Consider the following 20911-nt stretch of genomic DNA (forward strand, 5'->3'; position numbering starts at 1 on the left):
AACAGCAAAAAGGTTAGTGCGCATGCGCAGTTTCTCTCCGCAACATCCTGCTATCGCTGACAAACGGGAGACTTATAAACTACATTACCCAGAATGCTTTGCAACAATAACACAACCACGTGTCGACATCAGCCAATCAGAGCCGAGTTGTGTTGCTTGCTCATACGACGTGTCAAAGTCAGGTTTTTCTCGTTGAACGGAACAGCTGTTCTTCATGATCCCCTTCTTTTCACACCATTATTCGATGAAACCATGACGGAACCGAGCAAACAAGACATTTCTGCCATTTTCAAGCGCCTACGCTCGATTCCCACGAATAAGGTGAGTTGTTTGGGGTTTTTTTTGTATAAACTTCGCCTTTACATCTCCCAAAAACAAGGAAGTGAAAATTTGAACTCGGTGCCTGACACGTCGCACTTTGGGTAAACGCCGAAGCTGGGTTTAAAAGTACCGGCATATGTGTGAAGACAGGTAGAAATACTTGAAATGTTTATAAAAATCAAACACACGAAGTAGTTGGTAAATGAAAACGGCAGCTGTGCCCAGTCTTGACATTAGCCAGCTGTTGACAGCAAAGCTAGCATCAGGTAACCGGCTTCTTTTTTTTTTTGAGTTGCTACTAGCTTAGTCCTCATTTTCCCACTTGTTCTGGAAAGCTGGTTAACCGTGAAATAATACAGAAAATATAAATCGGAAGTCGTGGTAGGTGTTGACAAAAACAAACCCGGAGCTGCCGAGAAGCAGGTGCAGTGTGAATGCAATTGAAGTTCACCTGTGACCTACATGGTTAGCATCCTGCACATCCTCCTCCCACTTATTGCATCCTAAAGCACTGGGGGATGAAATGCACACAAAGCTAGAAAAATAATGGGCTTTAAAAGTGAAATGATGCGTTACACGTCACATTTCTTGCCCTTCCTTTTGTATCCAGGTTTGCTTTGACTGCACGGCGAAGAACCCCAGCTGGGCCAGCATCACATATGGTGTGTTTGTGTGCATAGACTGCTCGGGGACACACAGGTCTTTGGGTGTGCACCTGTCCTTTATCAGGTAAATGTGTTATCTAAATGTACTTAATTTCTTCTTCAGCCCTCACTGTATGCACAGGTGTGTGTGTGCACGAAAAGTTATGCATTTAATCTTTCCATGGCAACCTTAACCCCCTTAAATGACTTAGATCAGTTGTTTAAAACAATAGCAAAGTGCAACACATCTAAGAAGTATCAGCTTTAAATAAAGTAATAAAGATCGCAAATAAATATAGGATGGCCTCACACCTTGAGAAATCCTCAAAGTGAAGAAGGTCCAGGATTTCTAAGTGCTTGGGGTCAGCAGTCCAGAGCAGAATGTGGAGGAGAGGTAAAGCAATGTGTGCAAGCAGGTTGGAACAAGTGGAGAACATTCGTAGACGTAGTGAGAGAGGATATGAAGTTAGTCATGTTAAGTTTATGACCGATTTGTTGTTGTTTGACCAGGTCCACTGAGCTGGATTTTAACTGGTCGTGGTACCAGCTGAGGTGTATGCAAGTAGGAGGCAATGCCAGCGCGGTGAGTATTTGAGTCGCCGAATGTAGTTTTCTCTCTGTGTTCCCTGTTTGACCGGAGTCTCGTCGTTCCACACCAGAACGCGTTTTTCAATCAGCACGGCTGCCCCGCCAGCGCCGCCAACGCTAAGTACAACAGCCGGGCTGCGCAGCTGTACAGAGAGAAAATCAAAACATTAGCCACGCAGGCTACCAGACGCCACGGCACGGAGGTAGGCCGGAGGAGGACTTTTGACTTTGTGCTTTTCCATGACAACCCTTACAACGGTCCCATGGCTCACCGCTCTTCCCCGCAGTTATGGCTGGACAGCCAGGCTCCACTGTCGCCCACGTTGCCAGAGGACAAGCAGGTGGACTTCTTCAGCCTGCATTCCCAGGTACGGCTTTCCGCCGTCCTCGGTTCGGACGCGATGCGTCGTCCGCTCCGGTGGTCGATCGGTAACCGCCACGCGTCTCTGTGGTCCCCAGGATGTTCCCGAAAATCTAGCCAAAATGAGCCTCAGCTCCCCCGCCTCGGAGAACACATCCGGCAAGGAGAGGAAGGAAGACAAGAACGGTACAGAAGAGGATCTGCTGACTGAAGCAGCCGGTAAAACGTCCTCCTGTTTGTCCGAGTTACACTGACATCGACCTTTTTCAGGTAACTCAGAGGAGGGTCCGAGCGTGGACATGCTGAGCGCGTCTCCGAAGGCCAACCCAAACCCAGGTTTGTTTGACATATTTGTCATATTTGAATTTCTCTGAGGAAAGTTTTCCAGTTTTTCACTGGAACTGATTGTTTCTGTGATATTTCTGCGACATTACATTACATTACATTGCATTTGGCAGACGCTTTTATCCAAAGCGACTTACAATAGAGGACATAGGGATTGCAAATACACTTGCAAATACACGATGCACAGGAAACATACAGAACAGTAAGCTTGGGTTAGTGAGGGTTTTTTTTTTTTTTTTTTTTCTGTTGTCAACAACAGTTGACATTTGGAAAAAAAAAAATGATGATGACGTAAATGGTTGTATGTCTGTCCAGCCCTGAGCATAGCATTAGCGCTACAGATAAAGGATGGATGAACGATTTAAATAATCTCTTCTACCTTTCACTTTGACAAAACCCGCCTCCAAGGACGTCCCAAATGTAAAGGACTTGTTCTGGTCAAACTGATCTGAAGCTCATCTTGCCTTTCTCCCGTCCCAGAATCGTCTTTCCTGCTCAAGAAGAAGCCGGCAGCCACCAAGAAAAGCGTACGTATCGTGACTTGGATGGATTCCACAGGCCACAGTGCTCTAGGAGTGTTTTCTAATCTGCCGCCTTGCAGTTAGCCAGTAAGAAGGGGGGCCTGGGCGCCCAGAAGGTCAGCAGCCAGAGCTTCTCGGCGCTGGAAAAGGCTGCTCAGGCCGCCGACAAGCTCAAGGCGGAGGAGAACACCGCCGGGGCCAAGAGGGAGAGCGAAGCCGCCGAGTGTCTGTGAGAGATTTTTTTTTTATTTCGCGTTCGTCAAACTGGAAAGATCCGCACGCTAGCAGTAGAAAAGAGTATATTTAAAAGGCTCGAAACATCACCTCCTTGAATGCCGCCGCTCTTTCCCTCTCTTTCTGCAGCGCGTCCTCCATGCGACTGGCCTACAAAGACCTGGAGCAGCAGAGAAAGGTGGAGGAGAAGAAGCTGAAGGGGCTGGAGGGGAAGAAGAAAGAGCAGGCTGAGAGACTGGGCATGGGTTTGGGTATCAGGAGGTAGGAGGCTGAACACACACCTCCAAAGGAGTTATGATGACGCATTTGACGTGTGTGTGTGCGTGTTTTGTTGTCTTCTCAGCGGCGTGTCCCACTCAGTGACGTCAGACATGCTCATCATCCAGCAGGAAAGTCCGCTGGGAACCAAGAGCAGCAAAGGACGGCGGTTCGCCCAGGAACACGACGACGAGGGGTCTTTCATTCACGGGTCAGACCTGGAGGGGTTTTTGTCGGGCGTTCCCGACACGCGAGAACATCCCAGATGATTCTCGCCTGACTCTGCTCGTTTCCTCAGGGTCGTGCACCAGTGTGAGGATGACTCGGACCGTTACTCCTCCCGCTGGAGGGATTCAAGCTGGGGGAGGGAGAGCAAGAAGCCGGAGCCGGACTTCTTCTTGACTTCTGGCGGTGCGTCGTTTGACGACAGGTAAGAGGAGGTGTTCTCCTCGCCGGAGCAGACGCCCGGACGCTTTCTCCATCCATGTTCAGCGAGAGATAAAGTTTAGATTATATTCACGGCAACCAAATGCGGTTCGGCGGCTCATGAGAAGTGTAAAAAAGCAGCAGGTGCAGATAAAGTCAATAAATGAACGGTACGTACATGATGCGAACCTGTCATACAGATGGATATGTGCATTCGATATCGTCGATTCCAGACAGGATCTAGGGACTTCATTTACATGTACATTTAAAAATTGCTAACAGTCCATGTCAGTGGGAGCCTTGTTGTTGATCTCCCCCTTTTCGCCGGCGCATCGATGTTTTGAGTTTGTTTTGTTTTGTCACCAAGGTGTCGGTGGGTTTACCTGAATCTGCGATGTTTGAAAACACAGCTAATCATTCGAATGCCAGCGTTAAACTGGCCTCGGTACTCGACTCTTGAACTCGCGTCGCCTGCTCACCAGCATGGTTAGCATGCTTCGTCGCAATGTGACGGCTTGATACGTTGAAAACGCGCAACAGTTTCTCGGCCTGTCAGGCATCCAGCCGTCGATCGGGCCTCGGTGAAAACATAGGTTGTCGTCCGATCCTCAGTAAACACTCTGCGCTCGCTGTGCACTTTCCTTTTCCCGGATACGCTCATTTTAACAGGAGGGCTCAAAGGGCAAAGCGAAAATATGCCGTAAAGAGCAATACACCACACCCCAACAAAATTAATATCCACATTTTGTGTTTTTCTAGTTTGCTTTCAGATAAAATAAAGTTAAACATTATTATTTTTTTCGATGAATCTCGCGCGTGGATAACATCCACTAGAGATAAAGGTGGGGAAAAAAAAACGCATGCATTTTATGACAACATTGAGAATGTGTGAACAGCCGGAGCGTGATTGTTATTTCTGCATGTATTTATCAATATGTCATCGAAAAGTCTACTTTTTACTTCCACTTTCGGCTCACGGCCACTGACCGCCGCGACCTTTCTCCCAGGCCCACGTCTCGGAGGAAACCGGAGCCGGCGCTGGCCCCGTCCTCGGGAGACGCTCAGGAAAAGTTCGGTAAAGAAGTGAAAGCGATTTCCTCTGACATGTACTTTGGAAAACAGGATAACTCTGAGGTATTTAACCTGGGACACGTGTCCTTTCACTCGTATGTGTGTGTGTGTTTGTGTTCCCTTATAGCTAAATGGGTTCACAGGACACTTTGTAGGAAAAGGGAAACAAAAAAAACAAATGTCCCCTTTTATTTTCTCAAGTATGAGGCCAAGACACGACTGGAGCGATTCTCCGGAAGCGCCGCCATCAGCTCCGCGGACTTATTCGAAGACTCGAAGAAACAGAACGGTGGGTGAATCCCGCCGCTGCAAAATACACGCTTGTTCATATTGATCCTATATAGGTTGAATATGAATATTTTTTTTGTTTTTTTCGTTCTAACAGCAGCGAGTTCCTACCGTCTGACCAACGTGCTGCCCAGCGCTCCTGACATGTCCCAGATTAAGCTGGGCGTGCGCACCGTCGCCGGGAAGCTCTCGGTGATGGCCAGCGGCGTTGTCAACACCATCCAGGTCAGAAACGCCACGCCAGCCGAAATCCCTCGAATGAATTCCTCGACTCCTGAATTGTTTAAATGTCTTTCCTTCAGGATCGCTACAGCTCCTGAGTGGGATGGCAGCGCGTAGATCGACCCCCGGAGAGCGCAGATTTCGGCGCTGCAGGATAATCCTGACTGGAATTAACCTTCATACATCCATATTTGGTATCTTAATTGAGAATGTACACACACACACAGTCGGTGGAATAATCTTCAGCGGCGGACATATTCATGAGGATATTTGAGTTCGATTTATAGACTTTGCTTTGAGATTGTGGGGTTTCGGATATTTCTCAATAATGCCCGTAGCAGCGTGAAGGAGAGGCGTGCCGCTCGATTTCCGCGAGCGTTCCGGTCCGGCCTTCGGCTCTTCTGTTGCCTTGAACATTCCCGCCTGTCCTCAAAGTGCACTTGCGATTCGCCGCGCCCGCCACAGGGGGCCAGGAATCGACCAAATCCCCTTTCGGGGGTCTCATTGATCGCGTTTGCTTTCACCTAAAAATATAGTTACGGACTTATAATACTGTTTTTTTTGTTGTTTTTTTTTTCTTTGCGGGCCATGCGGCTGTTGTTACAAAGAATATCTCAACACAGGGTTTGAGCAGTGAATAGTTCAGGAGGTCGTTTTCAATGAGAATCTGCCATCGGGATGGGGTTAGCGCTTCACAGCTGTCTACCAGCATCTTCTCAGTGCAGAGGAATACTTGCATCGAGCAGCTTCGCGCGATATCTAAGACCTCTGGGAGTGACTTTCTCCGGACGAGAAAACCACCCCACCCCCCTAAAACTACACGTCTAGACGTCCGTCGTCACGTCCTGCTGTAATCTGGCTCACGAGTGTATTCTAAGTCAGACTAAACGTCGATAAAGATGTTTACGTGAATCCACTCTTTTGCCTTTGCTTAGCGTTTCCCCGGCTGAACGGGGAGATTCACATCAGAAATACACCCCTTTAATAGCTGGCCGAGCCGTCAGAGCCTCCGTTGGAAACAAATCGCCTAAAATCTCCCAAGTGTCGGGGGAAGGTTGCACTACGTTTGTGATTCGGCTTGAAATGGGACCATTTAAAGGTCATTATTGATATTGTTGGCTTGCCGAGATATCCCGGGGTCGGAAGGACGTTTATTATTTTTCTGCTTGCTTTTTACCTGTTTATGACGTGTATAAAAAGATTCCCGATGTTCTGGCTTCCCTGATTTGTTGGGCTATTTACATTTCGCGGGCAGCTGTAAAGTAAACAATATTTTAGAGGCATTTTTGGTGCTGTGGAATCAAGTACTGCCACCATCCACGACCTTAGAGATGATATACAGGGGCAGGTTTGGAACATGAATCGCACCGCCTGTGGTGCGGGATTTGTTTTTTTTTTTATTTTTGGTTTCATTTTGACGTTTAAAATCCAGCCAAGAAGCAGTTCGGTGTGTCCAATTCTGTGGTATGATAATGCGCAGCTCGTGCTTCGGCGTGGATTTCGGCGTCTCTGAGGCTAATTGTGGTTAGCCTGCGTTCACGAGGATGACGACGACGGTGATTTCGAGGCAAAAGGAAAATTACGAACCAATTTATGACCTCCTTCGTCTCCGTGGAAACTATCCGCTATCTCTCTGAGTCAGAATTATAAATCATTTTATGACCGTATTTTTGTTTACTTTATGAAATAGTCCAAAGATTTATAAAAATATATTTACATACGTTAATACTGCAACGTTTCGAAGTCATCGAATTACCTTTTTTCGCACATAATCTGTTAGAACTTGCACATGGCAGCTTCCGCTTGAATGTAAAGCTTGTATGGCGGCCGGACCTCCTGCTACGTTATCCAGCTAGAACTGCAGTTAGCTCATCTTTGTAACCATGACGGTGTCTTACTATGCTGTCGGGCGTCGCTTGATTTTTCACAAAAGACTAGAAGTCGTGTCATTAACACGGCATTTGCATTATCAAGATTCAATCTTGGGAGAAAAATAAACAGGGGCTAAAGATGCAGGGACCCACGCCTTATGAAGTAAAAGAATACAACCGGTCGAGTTTGCCCAACTGCTATAGAGAATGTTGTGTTAGGCTTTGAAATACCATTTATCGAAAGACTTTTTTTGAAAATATACCGAATAAATGGCTCGTGCCTGACTAACTTCTCGTACCTGCAGTGTTTTTTTGTCCACGTCCCAGTGATACCACAGGTATCATCTTACATTTGCTGCATTCGCATACAAATAAGCAGATGATATTTAGATATGACAACTGTTTACATCCCATTCGTGGAAATGCACGTTTACAAGGTTTTTCTGCTAAATTTGACCAGCCTGTGTTAGAGGTAAGTGTAAATGGTTAATAGTCAACCTATAACCTACCGACTCGAGTTTCCTCACAAAAATATTAAGTTAAATGGAAACCTCCAATGCCATTGTGTCTGTCACCACAGGAAAGGTGGAATAAACAAGTGTATGCGTGATAATATATATATAGTTTTTATATTTTTTTTATTTTTTTTGTAGTGCAAATTACATCATATTCTTATCATTCTTATATGTCTGTAGATGGAAAGTGCCTATGAATATTTTCTCTGTAATGGGTTACACCCCATATTTGATTGGCACTTTTATTTCGACTGTTGAAATCTAATGAACGCGGATCACAATGTTTTTGTTTGTTTGTATTTTTATTAAAAATAGTTTCATTTTTTTTTCAATATACTTGTAATCCATTTTTGGCTGAAACAGCAAACGTTGGCAGCCGCTGACGTGGCTGCCTGAAATATTCATGTCCTCCCATTAGTGTGGGAATTGTGCCGTTTGGCACTGTACTCAACTATTAAAACATTTTCACAGATGAATCAAAACATTCTCAGTTTCGCTTTAATCCACTATTTATCTATTTATGTGAATATATTTAAGAAACGACAAGAAATAAAAATTGAACGCGTTAAATTTGCGAGGTTGTTAGCTGATAAGTGAGAATTACGATTATTTTAAGTGGTCAGTGAAGGCATCATTTTTCCAAGGAACTAAACGAAGGAGCGATTTGGGAAATGCTAATCAACTTACGCTAACATTTAGCCTTTTTTTAATCCAATTTCTGTCTCAGTTTCTTAAACTATGAGCTTGTCGGAGAAACGGAACAGTTATTTCACCATTGAAAGCCGCTGAGTGTATACCCCTCATCTCCCAGTGAGTTATTTTAAAAGTTTTTTGCCCCCAAAAATGTCCGGTGAAGTGAAGCAGAGGAAGAGGACGCAGAAGCCGAGCGACGAGCCTGCTAGCATCCGGGATGAAGAGCAGAAGAACAGCACCGTTATGGCGAATAAAACGTCCGGCTTGGACTTAAAAACCATAATATCAGTTTTTTGTCTCGCAACATGCGCGGCACTAAGCTGGTAAGTGTCGGGATAACAGAAATAAAGCGTCGAATTTAGATTATGGAGACCCTTCTGCTAAGGTGTGTGTGTTTGCGTGTCCAGGTTGGTCCTTCAGCAGAACGAGAGACTTTCCAAAATCGAAGAAACGTACTCGTTTCTACACGGGAAGACGTTCAACCTGGTCGAAATGGAGGAAGAAGTCGTCAAAGTGTCTAAAAAGGCAAGTGTGGACATGAGAATGACACTAGATATGGGTTTATCTCCAGTGAAGATTCCTTCCGAAGGTTCTAGAACAGGGGTGTCAAACTCATTTTAGCTCAGGGGCAACACAGGAAAATCTATTCTAAGGTGGGCCGGATGGGTAAAATCATGACATATGAACCATTGTTACGTACCTATTTTTCAATTCACTCCTCAAACCTGGTATTTTTTAGCTTTGTGAGCTGGATTAAACCTGTTCATTGTCCTAATCCGGCCCCGGGGCCTTGAGTTTGACACCCCTGTTCTAGAAGGTCAGATTTATCATGACTGCATAAACTACTGACACAATTCTGTGAGAACGTTCCACTATTTGAACTCCAGAAGTATAAGTCTGCAGAAAAAAGCTTTATTTCCAACAAATAGTCAATGCTTCTGTGGTTAAATGCTGATCCATGGCACCCGTCGGCCGTTTGGACCTGAGTCCCCTCACTGATTTTCAACCTTCAGGAGAGAAATCTCAGCCGAGATTGATAGAGAAACAGCCCCTCCTGTTTTGTGTTGCGGCTTGCAGCTCGCTGCCTCCGAGGACGACCTCCGGGAGGCGCTCTCCATTGTCTCCTTGGCAACGACACTCCAGCAGGATGTCTCGGACCTCCACGGGAAGGTCGCGGCCATTCGAGCCGACGAGAACGCCGCCTCGCGCGACCTGCAGGCCGTCAACGCTCAGTTCCTCAACGTGACCGAGACGTGGCAGAAGCGTCTGGCCGCCACCACGTCGGACCTCGTGGCCCTCAAGATGGAGTCGCGGGAAGCCCACGCCGAGGCCACCGAGAAGGTGAACGAGGTGGAGCGCAGGGCCAAGACGCTGGGGGAGAAGCTGGAGGAGCTCGGGGACAGCACGAAGAGGAACGCCCGAGCTCTGGAGCGCACCGAGGAGGACGACGCCAAGCGAGCCCGCGAGCACCTGGACTGGAACACCAAGCAGATCCACAAGCTGGAGGAGCAGATCGGCGGCCTGGCGCGCAGGGAGGCGGAGCTCAGCGCCCAGCTGCAGGAGCACGTTCCCCGGGCGCGGGAGTGTGAGGAGAACCTGCCGCGGGTGGAGGAGGCGGTGCGCTCCATCCTGAGGCTCGGCGGCGACCTGAGCTCGGCGGAGAAGCGGCTGGAGGAGCTGACGCTGCAGGTGTTCGGGACGGAGGACAGCATGCTGAAGGCGGTGGGTGAGATCCTGGACATCAGGCAGGAGCTGGACACCCTGCAGGCGCAAAACAGCATCCTGAAGATGAAGAATGAGCTGTCCGTGGTCAAAGAGGCGGTCAGTGAACTCACCATGGTGTTGAGGGGAAGCCAGGGGCAGAGACAGCCCGAGTCCATGGCGGCGGAGGAGGAAGAATGGAACGATGAAATGGAGGAAGAGGAGGAGGAGGAGGAGTGGGAACCATACGACCAGGAGGAACCATCTCAGCCTCTCAATGACGACAAATGACGTCTCACTGATGAATGAATGACTTCCTCACCTGTGCGTCTCCAGAGGAAAGTAGCGGCGCCATCTTACTGTTTGTTTTGGAAGCTGTTTTTTTTTTTTTATTTTTTTTTTTTTTTATAACCTTCTGTGTGTGTATTTATGATTGCCGAACAGTGTCGGCCCGTTTTAATGTTAAAAGTATGGACCCGAGGACTGATTGTGGAACGTAGAGCTCTTCTGTCATAGTTTTCCACGGTCAGCTCATTTACGCCGATGTCTGGCCGTGCTTAAGTCTTCCAGGCCTTCATGGTTTCTTTTGGTGGATGCCTTACGGTCCATCGAGCTTCAGGTCTCAATTCAGAGAGCAGAAACGGTCCTCTCTGAAGGTATGGGATGTACGTGCTGCACGCTAGAGAGATACAGATACATTTTTTGAAACAAATTAGGCTTGTTATCAGGGTTATATTTCATTGATAGCTCAATAATACAGTTTTTTAGTGGCCAGCTGATTGTTCTCAGCACAGATGTTTGAAATCTTGCTGTACAAAGACTCTCACGCAAGCACATCTCTCAAAGTCAAAGAAAAGGTGAGGAATCTTTGTCTGGCGGAATAGTCGCTGGCACAGGAGGGATGGGTTCCTTCTCTGTTTTCTCCTTTTCTTTATTCGTGATGTTTTGAGGCGCATTCATCCCGTCACTAATGACGCTGGCGTTCAAACCTGAAACATGTCGCGTTTAAGATTCACGCGCTGAGAAAGTGCTGTGCATTAAATCTACCTTTTGATAAAACCTCTTCCTCAAGTGTAAAGGTCTTCTTTTTGCAAGTGTACCTGATTGTGTGTGAGTCTGCCTTTGTGAATACACTCCCCGCTGCCTCTCACACACACACACACACACACACACACACACACACACAAACTCTGTGCCGTCCTGTTGCAGAGCGAGGGCGTCCGGCTAGCGATGGAAGGCCTGGGGGCCCAGCGGGGGGCCGTGCAGGCCCAGCTCCGGAGCCTGGAGCTGGACGTGGGCCGGCTGAAGGAGTGGGGCTCCGGGCTGACGGAGGAGCGAGCTCAGCTCCAGAGGAGCCTGGACGCCCTGACCAACGCCGTGGCTCAGATTAAGGAACGCACCTCTGCCATCTCCAACGATTTCGCCAACAAGGTATTGTAGAGCTTCTATCTGTAGGGATGTGTATTATCAATATTTCTTGTGTCAGTGCTCCACCCGCTGCTGTGCATGGTTTATACAGGACTTTCTCGGAAAATTAGAATATTGTGATAAAGCTCTTTATCTTCTGTAATGCAATTACAAAAACAAAAATGTCATACATTCTTGATTCATTACAAATCAACTGAAATATTGCAAGCCTTTTATTATTACAATATTGCTGATTATGGCTTACATCGTAAGAAAACTCAAAAATCCTATCTCAAAATATTAGAATATCATGAAAAAGTAATTCTTTTTTTTTAATTGCATTACAGAAGATAAAGAACTTGATCACAATATTCTCATTTTCTGAGACAGTCCTGTAAATGTTGACTTAATGTAACAGTGCACTTTACTGCTAATTTGCAGTCTTATTATTATTTTGTTAATTTCATGTCACTGTGGGATTGTGACAAGTCCTCTGTATGTCCAGCGCATGCGGAGAAATTGACAAGATCGCTAACTTTGAAACTTTTTTGGGAAATATGTGTCACTCGGGGTGGAGCGACGCAGGAAGCTTTGTAACCATGGCAACAACAGTCAGCAGAAGTCTGACTCGGGAGTGTTTGGACAGGTCCGTCGGGCATTTTTGCACAAAACCGCCACAGTTAGTGTTTTGAATCAAACTTCCTGAACGGGTTGGGTGTGGAATGACGGGTTTACCAGGAGTTACCGTGGCAACAGTGAGTTTTTCCACTTGAGTTAGTGCTCGTTCAAATGTGTTGCTTGCAGGACTTGAGAAGAGTTGCGTGATTGTTATTAAAAACGACTGCCTCTTTTCCAGGGCGCAAGGGGTAATGCAAAAATGCAGATAAAATATAACAGACTGTAAGAAGATTAAAAGTGTTATTGTTATTTCTTTACACCTTGTTATTATCAATATTTTTGTCCCGGAATTTTACATGTTAGCATCTCTTTATGAAAGAAGACTTTGCAGTGATACTTTGACTTAGGAGTTTTATCTGTTCTGTGAGCGAATTCGTCCAAATTAAAATTCCTCGTTAAAATGAAACACAATAATCCCTTCCAGTCCCCTGTTTTTGTTACGTTTTAAATGAGAAAAATGTACTTTATAAATGAAAAATAATGCGCAAAAAAAAAAACCTGTTACCTCATGTAAGAAAATATAAAGTGTTTTTTCTTGATTGGATAAAATCGCAACGGCTCGTATCTCAGAAAACGCCCGTGAGTCAAGGCCCCCCCCCCGAAATTGATCTTTGTAAAAGGGGATCCTTATTCTGCCGCACACCTTGAGATAATTTAAAAGCGATGCTAGCTGTGCGTTTGTTGCCCTCTAGGTGGCGTCAGTGAGGACGGACGTGCGCAGGATGGAGGGCCTTCGCTCCGAGCTGGAGTCCCTGCTGGCCCAGATGGCCGAACTGGAGGATCGAACGGCGCAGGTGGAGCGCAGCATGGTCAAACGCATCGGCGACCTCCTGGCGAGCAGCATCGACCGCGTCTCCAATCTCCGGGCCTCCTCCGAACGCAACACCCAGGCCTTGGAGCAGCTGCGGCGCCGCGTCCCCGAGCTGGCCGCCGCCGACGAACAGATATCCGAGCGCCTGCGGGAGCTGGAGGGCGGCCGGGCCCGCCTGCTGCGGACGCTGACCTTCGCCAGCGACCTCAAGCCGAAAGTGGCGGCCATCAAGCGGGACTTCGGGGCGTTGGACCCTCAGCTGTCGGACCTGACTCTCCGCATCGGGCGGCTGGCGGAGGACCTCACCAAGAGGGAGCGGGAGATCGGCGAGATCAGGCACACGCTGGCGAACCTCACGGCCGTGGAGGGAGATTTGAGCGTCACAAGCAGGCAGGTCGGTGAAATAGATTTATCCGAGATGGCCGAGAAGCAGCAGGCGACATGAGCGACCGTCTTCTAGTTTTTTCCGCCTTTTCGGTGGACGTTCAGAGGCGGAACCTACAACATCTCCTTTTTTAAAGCCTTCGATCACAACATTGAGGTCGAGATCAGTTAAATGGTGACTTTTTGGTTGAGAATTGTCAAGATATTCAGGGTGTTCAGTAACTACTATTTGGTTTGGAGCAAATATTTTTATTTACCGACTGTTGTGAAGAATTCTTGTTCATCCAGGTCACAGGACGGCTGTCATTCACCAATAAACATTTCCGAAGCTCAAACCATCAACTCCTGACGCCCTGGAACGACGCGATCTTTGTATTTGCACCTGTTTTTATCTTCTTCTTACTTTCCAACTGTCACTCCTGGCCCGTCTGAGGAAGCTCTTTCTGCTTTTCACCACAAAATGAGTTCTGCGTCAGCCTGGATGAACCTCCCGCACCCGCTCCACCTGAATGCCGAGCTGCCGCAACACGGCAGACGTTCCTCTTTGCGATTCGAACTATGTGCCTCCGCCGGCCGTGTCGACAAACTGGTCATTAGACCTTCGAGAAGAATTGAAGAAAGACCCGCCCCGTTTCTTCTGAACACCTGGAAGAGGAGGAAGGGAACCTCCCAGGAATACAATAACTTTGGTGTGTTATTACCGAACGTTGGAAACACGACTATATGTATAATCTGCTTTATGATAAAGAGACTTATGTCCGTTCAAACTGCACCTCCTTGTGATCTGACATCGACCCCTTCATGCACGCAGGGATGTGAGCGTCAGCTGGGTCGGAGTCGGTACGAACGCAGATCAAATCATTTGACGGGTAAGCTTGAGCGTTGGTGAAGCTCCCATTCATTCCCTTCTTATCCGGACTTGAATTTCCTCACTTGAAAAACTGAAGAAGCCTCTCTCTTGGACGACGGGTGAAACGTCTTCAAGTAAAGAAATTCAAATCCAGTCGCCACGACGAGATGATTTCCACCAGAATTCACAAAGACATGGATGATGTTGTTGAGACGAACAACCATTCACTTTCATTCATAAAAACATTGAAATAGAAACATTCACCCTCTCATTTACACCCCGTACAGTCGCTCCTCGTTTCACGACAACGATCTGTTCCAACGACCCCGTCATCAAGCGAAGGATCCATCATATATAGGTAATACGTTTTTTTTGTTGGCAAGCCTAAAAGTTAACCCGTTCTGCTAGCCATGGTTTGGACTTTACTACCTTCCTCATGTTGCTTGATGATCTCAGGCTTCATTTCTAAATCAATCGCCTTCCTTCGCTTCTCGGTAGAAGATCCATGAGCGGTACTAGTTGTCTTTCTTTTTTCACGACATCTATGGGGGATAAAAAGTATCGAAAGCGCTGTAGAGAAATTGGAAGTAACTAATTAAAGTACACAACAGTAATGGTGACTGAAGGAGAGAAGATGCCGGCTGTATCTCAGCGCTGCCAGTTGCCTGAGCCCGACTTATCGTACAGAAGGTACATGGACATCGTGACTTCGAGATATTTTCGTTCAATGAAAATTGGCCAAAGTCGTAACTCTTGAGTTGTCGTTAAGTGAAGAGCGACTGTCTAGATATACAACCACTAACGTGCACAGAAACAACTATTCACTTCCTCATTCATACATTCAATAGACATATCATCATTCACTTATTCACACGACGTCAAGACACGCAGCCGTTCACCCTCTCATTTGCACGTCCTGGCAATCTCAGGTGTCCCATTTTATACTCAGGTTGTATTTCAGTTAAGTGAAATAACGCTGTTTGGGGTTGACAAAGAGTTTTATTCTTGTAAAAGAAAATGTCGTGAGCAAACAATTGGGAGCTTATTGCATTTCAAAAAAAAAAAAAAATTAAAATAAAGACATCACAACAATTTTTTTTTAACATCCAGTAGAAGAAAACATGACAAACCAAAAGTACAGTGCAGAATGAGCGTGGATTTGAATTCACAGATCGGCGGTCCTTCTCCGTCCTCCTCCTCCTCGTGTGCTAGATGTGCAACATTGTGACTCAACCCTTCATTTCCCAACAAAAAAATGAAAACCCGAAAAAGAAAAACACGGTCACACTTTCCTGGCCGAACGGCGCCGCGTTTGGACGGGACTCGGCCGACTACTTGGTCTTCTTCCCCGGAGCTTTGGATAAACTCGACAGAGTCTTGATGGTGCTGTCCAGTGTGCTCTGCATGGAGGAGATAGCTCGTTCGTGGCGCTCCATCTTGGCCGCCTGGCCCTCCAGCCCGGCCACGGAGCCGCGTAAGCTCTCCAGCTGCTCGGGCGTCACCCTGCTTTCCTCCAGGGCGGCCAGCTTCTGCGTCAGTTCCTCCACCAGGGCGGCGTTCGGCGCCCCTTGGGAGCCGCCGGACATGAGCTCGGTCACGGCGGCCCTCAGCCCCTCCAGCTCCCGCCCCAGGATGGCTCGGGCCTTCTCGCTGGCCTGCTCCTGCGCGGCGAGGGCGCGCTCGTGCGCGTGGTGTTTCGCCGAAAGCGATTCCACCTTAGACGCGACCTCCGACACGGACGCCGACAGCGCGTCCCCGTTCTCCTCGGCCGTTCTCACCCTGCTCTCCAGGTTGTCCGATCTTTTCAGGGCGTCGGCGGCGACGGCGCCGACCCGCCTCTCCATCTCCAGCGCGGCCTCGGAGGCCTGCCGGAGCCCGACCTCCGCCGTCTCGCTCTGGTCCTTCAGAGACTGGACTCCGGCCTCGGCCTCGGACACGGACCGCCTGAGACTCCCCACGGCCTCCTGCACCGCCGTCCTCACCGACTCCAGCTCCTGAGAAAGCGACGCCACTTCCCGGTTGCGGGTCTGCAGCTCCTCCCTCACCGAGCCGATCTGCTCCCTGAGCGAGTCGGCCGAAGTGTCGGCCTCCTGCTTGGTTGTCCTGATTTCAGCCACGGCCTCAACAATGGCGGACAGTTCCTGCTTAATGAGCCCGGGGTCTTCGGTGTCGTCCAGACGGGCTTTGAGTTCAGCCAGCTGGCTCTGCGACTCGCCCTGGGCTTCGGTGAACTCCGCCACGCTGGCCTTGATGGACTGGCTCACCTCGGCCAGGCGCTGCTCCACAGTCTTTTCCAGAGAGGAGAAATCCCTCTCCCGGGCCTCCTTCACCTCGTGGATCCCCTCGGAGAGGTCCCTGAGCAGGTCGTTCTGGAGCTTCTGAAGGGCTTCCTCCACCCTTCTCGTCTCCACCTCCCCCAGCTTCATCCGGCCGACGGCGCCCTCCAGCTCCCCCCGTGTGATCGCCAGCGACGACCGCAGCCCGTCCACCGCGCCATGCAGAGACTCCACCTGGGGGACGCAAACATCTCTGAACTTCTCCCACCATTTGAAATGAGACCTTTTACACTTATCATTCTTTTTTTCATGTGAATAAGGCAAAAAAAAAATCTGAAAAACACAGATTGATTTGCAAGAAATGCCATTCTTGACATGGATGATGCAATTCATTTAAAAAAATGTAAAAAAAAAAAAGTAATTAAAAGCGTGAATAATTCTGATAATTTAACCGACTTACAAAACACCCTTAAATTTGTAACAAAAGCACATTATGCCGATGCCAACTTTAGACTGACTGTGATTTCCACTGCATGTGGATGAAGGTGAAGCAATGAATGAAACCACAGATTATTTCAGTCCGCACGTCACAAATAGTCCTCCTGTACAAACCCATCCCTTTAATTCATTTATTTCTACTCTTGAACCGTGGTTGGAAGGGTCCCGAGGTGCTCTGTAAATCGCCCAATTTCAAGATTTCTCAATCTATTTGAGAATAAACCCTACTTTCTTGGATGGATGAGGCAGGGTGACCCAACCCCCAACCAGAACAAAACGTACAAGTCTTGGGTCTGGGATGTGTCACCAGGAACCCGGTGGGGGTCTTACTTCCTTCTCTATCTTTGGCCCCCCACGTCCTCCACCCCTGCAGCGGGTTCCGATCCCTCCCTCGATTGATCGATTGACCGTGCGCCTACCTGTTGACCGATACTCTCCATTTTGGCGCTCAGCTGTGCGTGTTGCAGTGCGCCCTCCTGGTGCCTGGCGTTCGTCTGGCGCATTTCCTCCACGACCTGCTGCAGGTAAAAGCCGCCGAAGCCCGCGGCGGCCAGCAGGGCGACGTAGAACACCGCGGACAGCAGGGCCCCCGCACACCCACCGGAGCCCCGGGACCCCGGGGCCCCTCCGCCGCCCCCTCCGCTGCTCTTCTGCGCCTTCTTGGACACATCCTCCTGCACAGGCGCGGGGGGTTTCTCGCTGTTCTTGTGTCGGTTCTTCGAAGTCATCGTCGGAGTGAGCTCGCAGTGTGTGTGTGTGTGTGAGAGAGTGTGTGTTTGCAGTCGTGGATGGAGGAGAGCGTTGGAGCCCAGGCCCACCGTGGACCGGCAGCGTATCAGGGAGCGCGTCGTGTCTTTCTCGGGGCTCTTTGCATTGAGGTATGCGGATGGGGGCCGTCCCACGGCCGACCAGTCCCTGCACACACACACACACCCTCACACACACACACACTTCTAATTGCGCCGCAAACTAAATCACCCCCTCATAAACATTAAAATCGGAGTTTACTTTCTTCAACTCACTACTTTTGGGAGTGTATGAACCTTCTACTCAAACATGGATTGTGATAATATCACATTTTTAAGTACAGCCTGTGGGTCATATGTTTATGTATGAGAAAGTAAAACACATGTTGACATGGTTCTTTATCTGATTTCTCTTGTTATTTTTCATTTCCTCGCAAGTTTTTTTTTAATAAATCTGTAAACTCCCACTGCAGACTGATGCAAACTTTGTCCAAACTCTTCCCCTCCTCCTCCTCGAAACACGCCACGCACAGGAGGAGCCTTGACTCTTTCCCTTTTCCTCGCTCCTCCCTTCATACGTGGCAGCTGCTGCCAGCCTCGTCAGCCAAGGGGTTTTCTTTGCAACTTCTCGATTAAATAGCGATTATCAGGAGAGAAAGTTGCATCTACACATGAAGTCAAATATTCAATCATCATCGCTTCAACCTTGCAGAAAAAAACACCAACAAAACAGATCGGTGAATTCATTTTTAAGTTTATTATGGGACGTGAATGCCTCTTTGTCAGTTTTCCCGATCGTGAAATTAAAAAGAAATAAGGAAGAAAATAAATATGGGCTGCATCGAGGAATGCATCGATTGAGCACGAGTTTGTTTTTCAAGTTTGGTCCGTGCGGAAAAAAAAAACCAAAACATGTAAAAATCTGCATGCATTGACTACAATATTCCCTTTGAATACTTTTCTTTGAAACTAAAAAAAAATCTAATTAAATTTGGCAAAATTATAAAAATCACACTCGGAAAATAAAGACCCTTTTGTCAACAGTGGGTGGACCGATGCGTGCAATACCAATCTTCGCCGCTAGGTGAGGCAATAGCAGAGGAGAGTGCTGGAGAGACGAGGAGATGAGAGGTGATGACAGCCATGTATGGGCTTTTGCATAGATTTAAACCGAATAAACCAACGCGGTAAAGAAAAATGTACCAAGGCTCTCCGTCGATCGTGAAAAATAAAATAAAATAATACAACAGGACTCCAAAAAAGTGGTAACCTGGGTGCAACTGTGATGACCGATTTCCCCTGAAGTACTCACAACCTTTTAGTCCCCTGTGAGGAAAAACAATTACGAACCGCATTTATTTTTAATCTTCCAGCACGACTGATGCCTTCTTCTTCTTTAATTTAATTTCAGACGTTTTTATACGCAAAGTATGAGAACATGTCGTTAAAACGGCACGAAAGTGATCGAGTTAACGGTTAAAGAGCTGGTCCAAAGTTCCGATGGGAGCTGAGAACTCCGATGGGACCCTGAACGCAACACAAAGCCACGCCCAGACGCCGTGACAACGGACGCCCTCCGCCCCGACGCCGTCCAGGTGTTGCAGCGTCGCCCCGGGCCGTTTCTCCGCTCTTTATCCGTCGTACCTGCACCCGGTGGACTAATGTTTCGGGCTGGAGGTCTGGAACACCGCCCCACCACCACCTCGTTTCCCGGAGAGTGAAGCGGGAACGCCGTTAAAAATGAAGACCAAAGCGGGGGGGCGAATTTGAGTTGTGTGTTCGTACCTCCGGAGGGAGCAGGCGGGCTGGTTCGGCTCGCCGGTTAGCCTACACGGCTCGGACTACCGGCGGCTTTGGATAGCGGACCCGTACGGCCATGGCTGGTCTTATAAAGAAGCAGATTCTGAAGCATCTCTCCAGGTCAGTCCCGGGCAGACCGGGGAGGATGGAGGAGGAGGGGAGGAGGAGGAGGGGGGGTATAATCGGCGGAGGGATTTCAGCTGTCAGGAAAAACGTTAGCTAGCAACCAAGTCGCACTAACATAATTCACAGAAAAACAACTTTATTCAAATATTTAAATCTCTGCTGTGAAGCTTTGACTTTCAAAAAAAGTGTCCCCCTGCTTGTCACAGTGTCAAATCCATTTTCCGCCGGTGTCACTAACCTGACGCGGCTAGGCGGCTAACCTGCTAGCATCGGGTTTAAGCTAGCTCAAGCTAATCCCCCCCCACCCACCTCCGTGACAGCGTTATGACAGGTCGGACCGGTTGGGTGGAGCGGCCGGGTTTGTTTAAAAACAAATAAAAATCTCAGCTGATATCCGAAATCCGAATAAATATCCCCGAGAGATAAACGTTCAAATAAAAAGGTGATGGTGGTCGGGGAGAGAGAGGGGGGGGTTTAGTGCCGACTTGCGCAACGAGTTTGTTGACACGCGTCGTGACGCGGCCCAGGTCACCACGGGTAAAGCCGTGTTCCCGCACCGCACCGCACCTTCCCGCATAACCTCCACCGAAATCATCGTTCAGCCTCCAAATCAGGCCTTCTGTAAAGCGTAATTCAACTTAATCTGTATTATTTATTCCTCCCCGTCGTCCCCTGGGGGGATTTGACTGAACGACTTCCGTGTTTTGTTGCACATGGAGTAGCTGCCACCTACTTAGCACCCCATTAATAACTTCTATTTGCAAGCATTTACAGCTGGGAGTAAGAATTAGACTCCAAGAGAAAGTTCATTTTATATCGCAGGGCGGTCAAAGAAACCGCTGAAAGGTGCCTCGCTGGAGTCCCGATTAAATTGTGCACGAGTTATTACCAGGCCGAGATTTGGACAGAAATGATCATGCCAGAGCTGATGATTGACATCTAGTGCCACTGTCTGCTGGTTTTTGTCCTAAAATAAGAAAAACAAGTTATAAAACGCGGTCAGTGTTTGTTAAGCAAAGCAAATCCGTCAATAGTTTTACCTTCCTGTCCGTTGGAAGGCAAAAATCCAAGCGTGGGGTGTCGATCTGCAATCAATCCCGACTATTTTGTGTTAAAGGCAGCCTCTTATTACTATATTTTTCTTTTTTTTTTTTTTATTAATCCTACACTCTCACCGTGGGTGCTTACACTGCTTTTGTAACTGAACCTGATAAAACAAGTCATTCAGCCCACAGGGTTACTTTGCCCTTCATTCTCTTTCGCAATGTCACGGCGT

General features: G+C 48.1%; 4 protein-coding genes across 10 annotated transcripts in view; 3 read left to right on the forward strand and 1 right to left on the reverse strand.

Moving 5' to 3' along the window:
- Positions 1-189: 189 nt before the first annotated feature.
- On the forward strand, positions 190-7439 carry arfgap3 (ADP-ribosylation factor GTPase activating protein 3). Of its 2 annotated transcripts, none has more exons than XM_086146381.1 (16): positions 190-321; positions 932-1050; positions 1476-1548; positions 1625-1756; positions 1841-1921; positions 2013-2100; positions 2185-2250; positions 2740-2786; positions 2861-3009; positions 3144-3275; positions 3358-3483; positions 3571-3702; positions 4706-4832; positions 4971-5058; positions 5155-5282; positions 5360-7439. In XM_086146381.1, exons 1-16 carry the CDS (start codon positions 253-255, stop codon positions 5375-5377), a joined length of 1575 nt encoding a protein of 524 aa, XP_086002507.1. In that variant the 5' UTR covers positions 190-252; the 3' UTR covers positions 5378-7439. The 2 variants fall into 2 exon arrangements, with proteins under 2 accessions (XP_086002507.1, XP_086002508.1); XM_086146382.1 differs by having other exon boundaries at positions 5158-5282.
- An 879-nt stretch (positions 7440-8318) lies between these two features.
- Positions 8319-14106, forward strand: ikbip (IKBKB interacting protein). 2 transcript variants are annotated; one of them, XM_086146385.1, is made up of 4 exons: positions 8319-8681; positions 8766-8883; positions 11269-11490; positions 12837-14106. In XM_086146385.1, the coding sequence occupies exons 1-4, from the start codon at positions 8509-8511 to the stop codon at positions 13398-13400; spliced, it is 1077 nt and encodes a 358-aa protein (XP_086002511.1). In that variant the 5' UTR covers positions 8319-8508; the 3' UTR covers positions 13401-14106. The 2 variants fall into 2 exon arrangements, with proteins under 2 accessions (XP_086002511.1, XP_086002510.1); XM_086146384.1 differs by lacking the exons at positions 11269-11490; positions 12837-14106 and adding an exon at positions 9436-11207.
- A 991-nt stretch (positions 14107-15097) lies between these two features.
- Positions 15098-17890, reverse strand: ckap4 (cytoskeleton associated protein 4). The gene is made up of 2 exons (XM_086146383.1): positions 17383-17890; positions 15098-16699 (listed from the first exon to the last, which is right to left on the reverse strand). Exons 1-2 carry the CDS (start codon positions 17689-17691, stop codon positions 15521-15523), a joined length of 1488 nt encoding a protein of 495 aa, XP_086002509.1. The 5' UTR covers positions 17692-17890; the 3' UTR covers positions 15098-15520.
- A 1402-nt stretch (positions 17891-19292) lies between these two features.
- Positions 19293-20911, forward strand: part of bltp3b (bridge-like lipid transfer protein family member 3B) — a 28906-nt gene continuing 27287 nt past the window's right edge. For all 5 annotated transcript variants that reach the window (XR_015106124.1, XM_086146395.1, XM_086146396.1 and 2 more), the window contains exon 1: positions 19293-19629. Coding sequence is in view for 4 of the 5 variants with exons in the window: in XM_086146395.1 (XP_086002521.1) it covers positions 19586-19629 (44 nt within the window). In the remaining variant the exon portion in view is untranslated. The remainder of the gene's footprint in view (positions 19630-20911) is intronic.

The sequence above is a fragment of the Fistularia commersonii genome, chromosome 5 (genome assembly GCF_037954325.1).
Source record: "Fistularia commersonii isolate RoL2024-O1a breed Wild chromosome 5, RoL_Fcom_v1.0, whole genome shotgun sequence".
Classification (NCBI taxonomy): Eukaryota; Metazoa; Chordata; class Actinopteri; order Syngnathiformes; family Fistulariidae; genus Fistularia; species Fistularia commersonii.